We start from the raw sequence: 12,860 nt of genomic DNA on the forward strand, positions 1-12,860 counted from the left end.
CTTAAGTGAAAAAGCTACATAAATACATATTAGATCTAGATACCAAATTGCATTAGTTTAGGAACAAAAGTCAGATTATTTGCAGATAATTGCATAATAGGCTATATCATAATACATAGAAGAATACAAACAACACAAGAAACATGACATTTTACAAAGAAAATTAAACTGGCTTTAAGCAATCGAAGAGATTATTCTGTAATATACAATCTTCATCTTTCTAGGGACCCTTTCGTAGAACCTTAGGGGTCCGTGGAGAACCACTGGCCTAAAAAATATCGATTTTGGTCTTTCTTCGAGAGTAAATAATTATTAATGATAATAATTTAAAACATTTTAATTGTCGCAGCAGAAATATTTAACAGAAGTTACGTTATAAGCAGTAGCGTAACTATGCATGTGGTGGTGTTGCGAACCGCACGGGGCGTCAGCTTGTGAGGGGCATCAAAATTTCACCCAATATTAACCGTTTGAACCCGACATCCAGATTTATCGGTCTGCGTGTAGTGTAAAAAGGGCCGTGCCCTGTCAGCCCCATTTATCGGTCTCGAGGATCTTAACATTATAGACTGTTTAAAATAAAAATCTGGCACTCCACGATCATCACAAAGGAACTGATGAAAAATTCGTAGGAAAAAAATCAAGGCAATTTCTTACAAATACGATCCAGTCCCAAGAAAACATATAATAAGCTTCGAACAGATGCCAAATATGTTTATCTAGATGTTAGCACATATACAAAAAGACCATATGGCTGTTCACTTTAGAAGGCAAATTATACAGCAAGCATATTCTCCGATTTATCCTCCACATTTTTACCTTACGTCGTCATTGATGATGGCAGAATACAAGCTCGAGAGTACTTCATCGACATTAAGGATAAGCATGCTAGTGGGATTGCAGCAGTGACTTAGAAGAAAAAACTAGTCTATATTACTCTACAGAGATCAAGGTTACGATAATTCATGACAGGCCTACACTTCTTATAGAAGTCAATTCTGGTTTACACTGAACCATTAACAAAACTTTTGTCGATTTCATCACACCGTTAAATATAGGACGTCTTCACCAAAAACAACAAAAAATTAGCTTTGTTAAGTGCTTTCTTGAAATTCATTGCTATAATAATTATTATAGCTTTTATATAGCGCTACTTTCATGCAATTGGTCCAATCTCATTTGTGGACCAGTGGGGGGGGGGGTATCTAGTAGTTGGTTTTCCGTAAACACAACTCAGCCTGAGTCGGGTATCGAACCTCGAGCCCCCTTCTAGGTAGCCAAGCCAAGTTCACGCTTCCCACTAATAAGACCTACTAGTCCGGAAGACATTGTTATAATAAGACCTTCTAGTACGGAAGACATTGTTCAAACCAGCATTACTTTTCCAGATAGCATATGCTCATTGATTAATATGCATGACTAAATGCATGACGCGTATGACGTAATCATCATCTTATATAATACAGACGTTACTTCAAAAAAGAAGATGATTCTTATTGAAGTAACCTCTGTATTATAATAATAAAATGAAGAAGATATTTTTTTTAAAAGAGACATTCACTTCTTGAAACAAAATAAATAAGTTTATAAATTTGTGTACTATAAGGCCATATCTTCTCAGCTACAACGATTACTTATATAGATCTATCTGTTTAAGGACTTACTATTTGTTTCGTGTTAAAAACCCAAATGCTAGCTACTTTTTCAAAGCTTACCCATGCTCTCACAACATCCGTTTCTAGCCTAATGTCGTTCAGCAGGCCTGAAGTACTTTGAGTATTCTACCCAGATCTGGGTTTCAATCAGAGCAGGTTGGGGGGTTCTTGACTACGCTAAAATTAGTCTATTTTACAAAGCTTATATCACACTATCTCTGTCTGGTAAAAAGTTAGCAACGTTATTTCTCCCACATCCAATCTCGAATCAAACTGAAACTGTGCATAATTATTGCTTTTACCTGACAACACATGGATAAAAAAAATAACCAATTAGTTAATTTATATATAAATTTATATATAACTATTGGTAATAAATGATTTTGTTTGGTATCTTAAACAAGGTAAAGAAATTGTACTTGACTGAAGTGGGGGTATAAGCTGAATTAGTCACCTTTATTTGTGGTCGTTTAGTGAAATTTTAAGATTAAAAATAGGACGAGACTATATATATATATATATACACAATCGTTCATGCTGAGACGGATTTTGGGAGTCAATTACACAGATTGGGTCTCAAACAAGAAAAATCCTATGCGAACTGGGAGTCGAACACTTAGCGAGGTTGTGACAGAGCGTCGCATGAGGTTTGCGGGGCATGTCCTATGACAAAATGAACTATGCATACCAAGAGTTGCAATGACATGGAGGCCTATACGAGGAAAGCGCAAACAGGGACGTCCTCGTATAACTTGGCATCACACCTTCATGGAGGACCTCAGAACAGTGGACACCAGGTGGGAGGAGGCTTCAGACATTGCCAGTGACAGACCTTTATGGAGACAGCTATGCGCCGAACGGCGCGGGAGGACCTAAGTCTAAGTAAGTAGGCCTAAGTCATGTTCATAAGCTCTCCACTAGCAGAGTGGTCACATACCGTGTTGGCTTGTTGTTTGTTTGTAAAATGTTTTACATGTTTTGGATGTTCCTTCAGAGTTGAAGATAGTTTACTTCCTAATCCAAACCTCCCGTAGGACGACGGGGGATGGGAGCGGGCAGGGTTTGAACCCGGGACCATCGATAAATCCAAACGACAGACCAGCGCGCAAACCGCACGACCAGAAGCCTTGAGCCATGAGTTCGCATAACTTACGACCATAGCAACGTCTTTAATTAATAAAAAAAAATAGATTAACTAGGAAATATAACTAGATCTAGATTAGTAAAGGAAAGGATTTATAATTATATACATATACTGTATCAGTCTGTGTGGCCACGAGAAAACAAGCTTGGGATTTTTTCTTCTTCAGTTCTTGGGGCTGTTCGGAGGCTTTATTTAGAAAATCTAAAAGTATTGACTGCCCTGTCCTTGAGTTGAGTAATCAAGTCAATTACAATAGATTTATTTAGAAATCCAAATCTATCTAGGAGTTACTCTATTTCTTGGAATTTTAAACAGATTCTAGATCTCCAGTTCTCTAACGAATATGAGTGATAAAAATCCCTATTCTTCATCCGATCCAACGATGAACGTTCCAGGTATTAGTCTAATTCCGACTCTAAGTCTAACTAAGACTAAGAATTATAGAATTAGAATACAAAGAATGATCATTAAAATTACAGATGATTTTAGATTTAAGATCTGTGAGACTCTGTGTCAGTGTGTGCCTGTTAGACTCTGTGTCTCTGTTGTGACAGTCTCAAGAATCTGATGAGTCTGTTCTTAAACTTAAATTGACTTAATCTTAGTCAGTCTAAGTCTTAGATTGATTGATTAGTAAGATAATTAAATAATTAATATTTTTATTATTTTTAATTTAATTTAGTTTATAATACTTTATTTAGTCAATTTAGAATCTAGAACTAGATCTAGATCTAGAAGTTAGAAGACTAGACTTGACAGTTGACTCATGACTAGAGTCTATTCTAAAGTCTATGTCTATAGTTACACTATAGACTAATATAGATCTAGTACTCTAGTCTATCTAGTCACTATATAAACTATATTATATATAGAATTATAGAGTAGAGTTAATAGATTCTAGATCTAGTCTAGCTAGCTAGACTTTGACAGTCTTAAGTTTTAGACTTAGTGACAGTCTTCGACTTTAGTAGTGAGTCTAGTCTAGTGATGACACTAATAAGTGACTAATTTAGTCGATATGACAGTTGACATGACAGTCTTAAACTTTAAAAAATAAGCCTATTTACCTATTTTTAAGTAAATTAAAACTAGAACTAGATTTAACTAGAGTCTAGATCTATCAGATAATCAGTGACTGTATAATTTTAACTATCATTCATATCTATCATTTTCTATGTTAGATTCTAGATATAGTCAATATAGATTCTAGATTAGTCTTAGACTTTTGACTTACCTTCTTAAACTTCTTAAAACTTAAAAACTTTATCTTTAAGCGTCAAGACTAGCTCTAGATCTAGATCTAGAAAAAAGATCTACTGATGATTAGTCATATTGATATAGTGACTTTACTTTACTGACTTTAGTCAGATCTTAGACTTGATCAGAATCTAGAATCTAGACTAATGATAGAATCATGTATCTAGATTAGAACTAGATTAGATTGATTAGTGAATCATTAGATACATTATGATAGACTATAGTCTTAGTTATCTTAGTTCATCATCATCAAACTCCATTAGAGTGAGGGCTTGAGAGGCTCAAATCCTCTCTTGCAAAAGCCCTGGACAGAAACCCTGCTGTCTTGCGTAGTGCATAAATGTCGCCATACATGTCGAGAATTTAGGGTTTCCCAGACCTGTCGAGACGGAGATCAGCAAGTCTGGGACAGTCAAACAGAATATGAGGTACGGTTTCCTCTTCTTCCCCGCAGCGGGGGCACCATGAATCAAAATTTGGCCATAGCCGCGAGAAATATGAGCCAACAGGACAGTGGCCTGTCCTGCACGGTGCTATAATAGCTTGCTCAGGCCTGGACAGCCTCGACCATGGGGAAGTGCGGTCAGGGCGCCTCATGCGCTCCCAGACTCCAGGGGCTTTTTGGGACTTGTCCCAGCACTCAAACCACTTTTCCATTTCTGTTTTTTGTATTATAGCCAGGGCTTGATGAAAGCTTACAGCCTCATCAGTGGGTGGAATTTGCCCTCCCTGTTGGGCCAAAGAGTCTGCAATTATCTTAGTTATCTACTCTAGTCATTCTAGACTTTAGATCTAGAACTAGAACTTAGATCTAGAACTAGAACTTTAGTCACTATTTTCAGTTAAGCCTTTTCTAAGTCTTTCTTAACACTAAGTTTGAGTCATCATCTATTTACTAGAGTCCAGATCTACACATTCCATGTATCAAGATCCTAACCAACAACCCTTGATTTTTCTGGTATTAGTGAACATCCACATTTGTAAAAATGAGCCTTTATTTTAAATTTATAGCTATGACTATGATGGCACTAGATTGTGACTAGATCTAGTCTATTTTGTTCACGCTCCATTTCTTTATAGATCAGACACATTTACTTAGTTTCATCTACTCTGAAAAACAAGGGTTTTACTTAGGCTCAAGTTGATGTCACTTTTTTCTTGTAAAAGGTTTTACGTTTCGGATGTCCCTTCAGAGTTGAAGATAGTTTACTTCCTAGTCCAAACCTCCCTAAATGCGAGCGGGCAGGGTATGAATCTGGGACCATCGATAAATGCAAACGATGGTCCAGCGCGCAAACCGCACAACCAGGAAGGAGGGTATGTCCAGGGTTAACACTATTTTATTACTATTTTTACTATTTTACTATTACTATTATTAATAATTTTAATGTGCTACAAATTACAATAAAAGACAAAGGCAATCAAAAGTGATTGGCTACTAAAGCAAAAAGTATGCTAATACAATTAACAAACACAGTGATAGGCACAACCGTGCTCTCCATTTCTCTTGTTCTGTCTCTCCTTGGTGCCCTAATTAATCAACCAGGTAGTTACTAAGTATGGTATCATCAACACAGTGCCAGAAAGAAAAACATAGCGGGAGGAATAATTATTGATCGATTAGGTACCAAATTTAGGAAACAGTCACGGAGTGGAGTGAGCGAGCCAAACACGTGGGGTCACACTTTTTTTTTTTTTTTTTTTTTTTTTTTTTTATTTTTTTTTATTTTAGTCAACTAGATGTGCTACAGTGTAGGTAAAACTTGTCTAATGGCCTGGTTGTGGCATCAGTTATAAACAGAGAATGGAGTAATTGAGAATGGGACAAGTTACATTGACCTGTCTTGATTTAGTGTAAAAAGAAATTGATATAAAAAAGAAAATTGAAAATAATAACATTTTATAAATTTAATAACCTATAAAAGTTATATATATATATATATTATTATATATATAACCTATAAAATCCTATCACCAACTGATTTTCTGTCTCTAAGTAGCCTCTAATCCAACTAAGTCATAGCGTCACTAATCGCGTTCAGAATCTGTCAATTATGGTACGTCTCTAGATAAACTCATAATACTAACTAAGTGTCTAACATACCATACAACCAGGTGTCCCTCTAGGCAGTAAGTATAGTTTAACTTTCACTTACTTTAAATACTCTAAATCACAAAAATAAATTCATATATAGTGTGATTCAAGTAGCGTTCCTCTTTGCATATAGATCCTGAATCGTAGTACTAGAGACTTTGAGCAAGGCTAGTAGACGAGTCATGAGAGTTCTGCTATGTTTGAAATTTGATCCAAATTTAAGCAATTTTTTTCGCAAAAATTTTTTTTAGTCCTGTGCGATTGGAGGTCCTAGGTGACTCCCTAGTTTACCTTTGCCTAATGCCGGCCCTGCTATATAATATGTTGATGTCATTGAATCAAAGCATGTATGCTCATAAATTGTTTTATAAGTTTCCCTAGACTTAAGACATGAAGATTATTATTTGTTCCAGAGGTTAAGAGAATCTAAATCTTATGTCCTAACCCGAAACTCTTCTGTAAGATGATAGTGAAAGGCAGCAAGCTGGGCTCACACTCAGGATTATCGTGACAACAATCCAAAGCACATGAATCACATGAGCAGGTGGCCATGACGAATTATATTAAATGATAAAGGCAATGTCTTGATGAAATTTCTAGAGACTCTAGCTTTAGACTAGAAAAGTCTCAAGATCAATCTCTCTATATACATATAATTATGCCTTATTGGATGCCTATTTTATCTAATACTTGTAGAAAATATAGTTTATGGAAATCGTCACATCTTATAACATCTTTATTTCAATCAGTTCAAATTTTTTTTTTAATTTACACCAAATGTAGACAGTATTAGATTGGCCAGTGCTTTCAATGCTAATGCTGCTGCAAATATCAATATATTATTATATAGATGCATCAGTATTTCATTTTCTTCAGGGCTCATAATAGATATCTTTGAACTTCTGGACTGCATCCTAAAATACTAAAAAGTAGAATTTAAAGTTCATTTTTAAAAAAGTACACAGATAAACTTTTACTTAATTGCACTAAAAAGAGGAAAAAACATTTTTTTTCAAAATTGTAAATATTTATGTAACAAAAGTCTTAAATCATATGATATATAAAAATATAATATAAATATTGTCTATATTTTAGTGACCACTGGAGCAGCAGGTGCAATCATGTCACCATATCTTAATTTTAATCCAGCTTATCTTGGACCAGTAAGTATAGTTTACTTTAGATCATAGTGATCAAAGAAGACATTTTATTTGAACTCTTGATTGCAGAATAAAACTTTAACTATCTAGTATATAAAAATTACAGTATCAATTAGTTTCTTTGCCTAAGTACCATTTCAACTTCCTCTTGTAGAATGCAGCAGACTCACAGTTCATATTTCCAGAAGGTGCTGCCAGAACTCGAGGTCGACTTGAACTTTCATTTTCGCAGATAGGTGGTTCAGTGTTCTTAGGTTTGTTGTTGTTTTTTTATTTAGCTAATTTAAAATGTATATATATATATATATGTTATGTATTCCATTCTAAGTGAAGTAGCTGTACAACAAAATTGTATGTCCTTTAAAAATTAAAGTATTCTTTCTAAAAATTATTTGCTGTATCATAACCATCCTATTCTTGTAAGCATGTTCACTGGAAAATGTTTTCGAGTGAACCAATGAAATAAACTCCAAAAGTTATTTAGAACAAAAAAACAACAACTTGTTCTTCATAAACTATTTTTAGAATATAAAAAATCTTTTCTTTTTTTTTTTTAAATCATTATTTATAATTATTAATCACTAACAATCTATTGCTTTCATTTTGCCTGTATGTATCTAGTTTTTATAAGTATAGTGAATCATACTGTGGGTGATTATCACAAATTTCTCTTCGAATGATGATTTGTACTGACAAGTGTGCATTAGGATTACATTGAAAAATTCATTTTGGTAACCTTCTCTAAATGTGGACATCCTTTTTGATGGGATCCTTTTTTGGTACCATGCAATGCTTTTTGGTTGTTTGTTTTTGTAAGAAATGTAAAATTTAAATTTTATAAAAGGTTAATAAAAGTTTCCTTTTTTTTTTTCAACATTGTATCAAACAAGTTTTTATTATTTTTCAGGAGCAGCAGTTGGTGGTGTAAATGGTTTCTATAGGGGGGTCCAGGATGTGCAGGCAAGACAGTTGGTTGGGGCCAATAGAAGGACACAGTAAGAATACAAATATATTTTAATAATATTTTACGAATGTCAACCCAATGATTTTTATAATCATTTTTTTTTTAAATCACAAGTTACTTCGATTAGTTAGTTCATATAAACATATTGATATAGTTGGAGTTTATAAGTAATTATTTCTCACTTATCTGTTAAATTGAGTTTGTACCCTTAAGTATATTCTTGTAAAGCTGACTATCCACTTGTTGAACATTTTAAAAAAGAATTAGTATAATATATGAATTTTCATAACAGTAAAATTTACTACAAGAGGAGAATGAAGAGGAATTTAGAAGTTGAATAAAAGATATAAAACATGAATAGGGAAGATATAAAACATGAATAGATTGTAATAATCAATAGTTTAACTAGAATATCAACAAAGAACTCAGTCCATGTGGAGCATGCAAATCATTAATTCACTTTCTGAAAGAAAATTAATTAATTTCATCTATTTTTTTTTTACACTGTATTGACCACTTACCATTATGTATTCATCTTAAAATACAAAAGTTAGAAAGACACTTTCAGCATGTCTTCAATTGTACTAGGAATGCATTTAGTCATTAAAAAAAACAAACATTTTCTGTTCTAGAACAGATTTTTGTGTTCTATTTGTAATAGACTAGTATCTAGGTTTACATTTTCTAGAGCTAAGATCAAAGAACTTAGATCTAATGTAGTTAAAGCAAGTCTCTCCTAATTTAAATTTTAAAAAAAATGGGCTATATTAGATAATGATACAATTCAAAATCATGAAACAAAAAAAATTAAATATTTATAAATGAACACCTAACTGATGCTTTACAAACACAATGCTCTGCTTCTTGTCAGCAACCTTCAACTGTCATGTAAGCCTGCATGAAAAAAAGTTGTCACACAAAAACAAAATATTTGGGCCATACGGTCTTCATCCGCTACAAACAAAGAAATGAAATCTTATAGATAATATCTATTAGTACATATTGTTTTAGGCTACTGCCTGAATTTTTGGACCCTCAGTTTTTAGTAGGTATAAACCTGAAAAGGCTCCCTTTGTTATTGAAATTTTGAAAATCTTTTATGTGTTATATAATATTTGAATGTCAAAATCTTCAACATTATATTAGTAATGGCCGTTGACATCTCCTGGTATATTGCCGTCCATTAGTGTTTATTCTATTTTATAAAATAACACGAGGATTAGGGTTGAGGTTTATTCATGTTTATTGGAAAAAACATAACATGTTGACTTTTGCAAAAAAAATTTAAAAACTTTGATATCAAGAGTCAAACAATGTAATTCATGACATTAGAAACCTACACAACTTCAATAAGCATATCATTGTAATTTATTGTTTAATTTGAATCAAAACTGAAGGATATTAAGTTATTAGATTTAAAAAAATAAAAAATTTCAGCACTTGTTTAAAAATTAGATAGTAGACCTAAGCAGTTTAAACCTGATGTCAATATATAGTCTTGACCCATTTTTTTATGACACATTTTTTTTAAAATGTGAAAAGCATTTCTGTTCCTTAAACGTTTCCATAATATGTTCAACATATAGACACATCAGCAAAATTGTTATGTCCATAACCGAAGTCTATTCTTTTCACAATAGAATTCATTCTATCTCTGATAAAAGTCATATTTGTTCCCCAGAATGCTCAATTTCATAACAAAAGGTGGAGCATCAACTGCACAAACATTAGGTGTTGTAGGTAAGAGATCTTTTCAGACTTGTTATAGGCTGATATTACAGGGAGGAAGGTTCAAATCTTAGCAGCCCTTTGCTATTATTTTTGCTTCCTAGATTTAAAAAAAAAAATTAATATCAACAATCACTTGTGCAGTTATGTTTACAGTTAACTCTTTACACATTAACAAAAAACATCACTACAAGAGAAATGAGAATCATAATGAAAAGACCATGGAACTTAAAAATGGTGATTGTGCATTGCAGGTTAAAGTTTATTGGCCCAAGGAGGCTTCTCCATATTTTTGTATAAAGCTTCTATTAACTCACTGTGTCTGTCTATCTGGTAAAAAGTTTAAACACATTTGTACATCCCTTTCTTCTCTTCTGCCACCCCTTTCCTTTTCCCAACTAGTCCAAATAAGTAATAGGATCATAGCATATTAGGAAAGCTTAAAGTATGAAATAGTGCTAAACAAAAACAATTGGTAAAAATATATCTAATCACAGATTTATTGTTGTTGGTCTAGATCTATGACAGATTGAATTACATGGCATATCCAGACCAATTGATACAATTACACTTTGTATAAGCTTTGATTTTTGTTTTTTTGAAAACATTTTTATGTTGTTGTTTTTTTTATCTTGGCCTTCTCCAAAACCACCACTTTTGCATCTACAAATTTCTTTGGTCAAACTAGTCTAATCAAAGTGACAACATTGTACAGTGATATCTCAGGATGAATCGCTATGTAGTTTATAATAGTTCAGTGTGTGCTTTCATTAAAATTCCATTCAATAGAATTGGATTCCATTTTCCAGCCTTAATGTACAGTGTGTTTGGAGTTGTGTTTTCATGGGGGCGTGGTGTTGACGATGAACTCAACACTGTAGCTGCGGGTACCTCTACGGGAGTTTTATACAAGTCATCAGGTACGCTTATTTGTCATTGGCTTTGGTGATGTAATTAAGACTAGACTGGTGATACAGTTTGTTTGTATCTTTTATCACTGTATATCAACAGGCGGCTTGAAACCCTGTCTCCGCGGCGGTGCTTTTGGACTTGGACTTTCTTTAATCTATGTTCTCTTCACGAGTGACAAAATTAAAAGTGTATGGAGGGGAAGATAAAAGGTGATCTTTTGTTTTATTTATCAACGAGGCCTACAAAGTTTGATCATTTGTTTCATAGTTTGGTGTTGTATCAGAGAACATGTAAGCATCGTGGATGTGCTGAATGGTGTGAAGATCCTATAAATGTCAATTGAATGCAGAGTTTTCATCCATGTGTATAGAATTCATGCCATCGTCCATAATTTTAACATACCTATGTATATAGAAATATTGATCATCCAAATGCATACTAGAATAAGCTAGTGAAAAACATTGGAAGTCCTCCAGTGATTCACCTCAACTGGATTCCTTTTAAGGGTGAATTTGTTTTGGCCAGTTCACTGAGAAAGATTGAATTAAGAAATTTAAAAAGGAGATGCTATGTTATGAATGTACTAGGCTTGAATTAATTGTGTTTTTTTTTAATGTATTTCTAAGTCAGAAAGTAAATCCCTTTATACAGGAGTATAGCTGTTCAACTATGTCTAAAAAGAAAAAATGTGTCTATTTCAATATGTCTTAAGTATTCCCATTCTACTGTCTGTGTTTGAGCCACTTGACCATGTCTGGACTAAATGATTAGTATGTGTGCCATAGGATTCAAATATGAAGCATTTTTTTTGGATATGTTTCTGATGTATGCATTTGAAAGAATACAAATAAAGACAACACTCTTTATGCCAGTGAAGTTATTTGTTTGAATTTTAGTTGGTGAATGTATGACACTATTCTTTAAATTCAATAAAAGCCATGAAATAATAAAAAAAAAAAATGAAATGAGCATCTAATTTCTAATAGTCTTATACACAGCAGCACTGGTGTCTGTCCAGGCAATAATTGACTAGACTTGTCTTGACTTCTCTTATTCTCTATTGCACTACGAAGGTCGTTGAAAAAAAAATAATAACAACATAGACCATTACCCAGCACAGGCAAAGAAGATTCTGATCCTGTTATTTTTTTTAGTTTATACATGACAGTTGTTTGAAAGTAATTTTAGGAAACTGCATCAAGTAGACAAAACTTAATAGTACTGGTATATTATAAAAGGAAATACATAAACTTTTAGACAAGTTTAAATACTAGAAAAGCACAACTCGAAATATGAGACACATGAAGAAATGCCTTTCAATAATGAAAAGTCATCTGAGGAAATGTTACCAGTTTAAAAGCAATACATTATGTATGAAACCTAATTGGATGAGTTAGAGTCTGGGTTGATTTGTATAGACAGGAATGGGTTGAGTTATTAAACGTGATGCAGACTAAAGGAAAATTTGGTCTTAACATCTGAATATTTTGTCAGGATATATTGGTTATGTATTGATCCGTTATGAAGGACCAAGTGCTGAATTGTTCTGAACTAGTTAATGGGCTTATCTCTTGGTAGCTACCAGCTGCATTGGACCCGATGCCATTTCCTTTGCTAGTACAAGAACAGTTTAATTTGGTAAATAAAATTACCGTAAAATATTTGCGTTGTTACGTTCCCACTGCTGATTGCCTCACTTTATAAGATAATTTGTATTGGTCCAATCAAACGGGTATTCAGCTTAACTACAATTGACAACCTCAGCGTAACCACTATAACAATAACAAAATAGATGCAAATACGAATAACACACACACATGAAACATACACACTCACAACACAGCGCTTTATAAATTAGACTTCTATGTACTTTTCTCGATGACGACAGATGATCTTGTAACACTCTGACCGACAGTGGGATGGAGGAGTATTTTAAACCTTTCTA

At 33.4% G+C, this 12,860-nt stretch overlaps 1 protein-coding gene across 1 annotated transcript; it reads left to right on the forward strand.

The window, feature by feature from the left end:
- The first annotated feature begins 2,983 nt into the window (after window positions 1-2,983).
- Window positions 2,984-11,781, forward strand: LOC106061865 (mitochondrial import inner membrane translocase subunit Tim23-like). The gene is made up of 7 exons (XM_056018653.1): window positions 2,984-3,194; window positions 7,247-7,314; window positions 7,466-7,565; window positions 8,219-8,306; window positions 9,957-10,015; window positions 10,813-10,923; window positions 11,015-11,781. The coding sequence occupies exons 1-7, from the start codon at window positions 3,143-3,145 to the stop codon at window positions 11,119-11,121; spliced, it is 585 nt and encodes a 194-aa protein (XP_055874628.1). The 5' UTR covers window positions 2,984-3,142; the 3' UTR covers window positions 11,122-11,781.
- The last annotated feature ends 1,079 nt before the right edge of the window (window positions 11,782-12,860 follow it).

This window comes from Biomphalaria glabrata, chromosome 2 (genome assembly GCF_947242115.1).
Source record: "Biomphalaria glabrata chromosome 2, xgBioGlab47.1, whole genome shotgun sequence".
NCBI lineage: Eukaryota > Metazoa > Mollusca > Gastropoda > Planorbidae > Biomphalaria > Biomphalaria glabrata.

What these genes read in the sequence shown, in the direction of transcription:
- LOC106061865 (XM_056018653.1), top strand. Translation starts at nt 3,143, where the DNA reads ATGAGTGATAAAAATCCCTATTCTTCATCCGATCCAACGATGAACGTT. An exon ending in ATCCAGCTTATCTTGGACCA is followed by an intron (nt 7,315 to 7,465) that starts GTAAGTATAGTT and finishes TTCCTCTTGTAG; the next exon opens with AATGCAGCAGACTCACAGTT. An exon ending in AGGTGGTTCAGTGTTCTTAG is followed by an intron (nt 7,566 to 8,218) that starts GTTTGTTGTTGT and finishes ATTATTTTTCAG; the next exon opens with GAGCAGCAGTTGGTGGTGTA.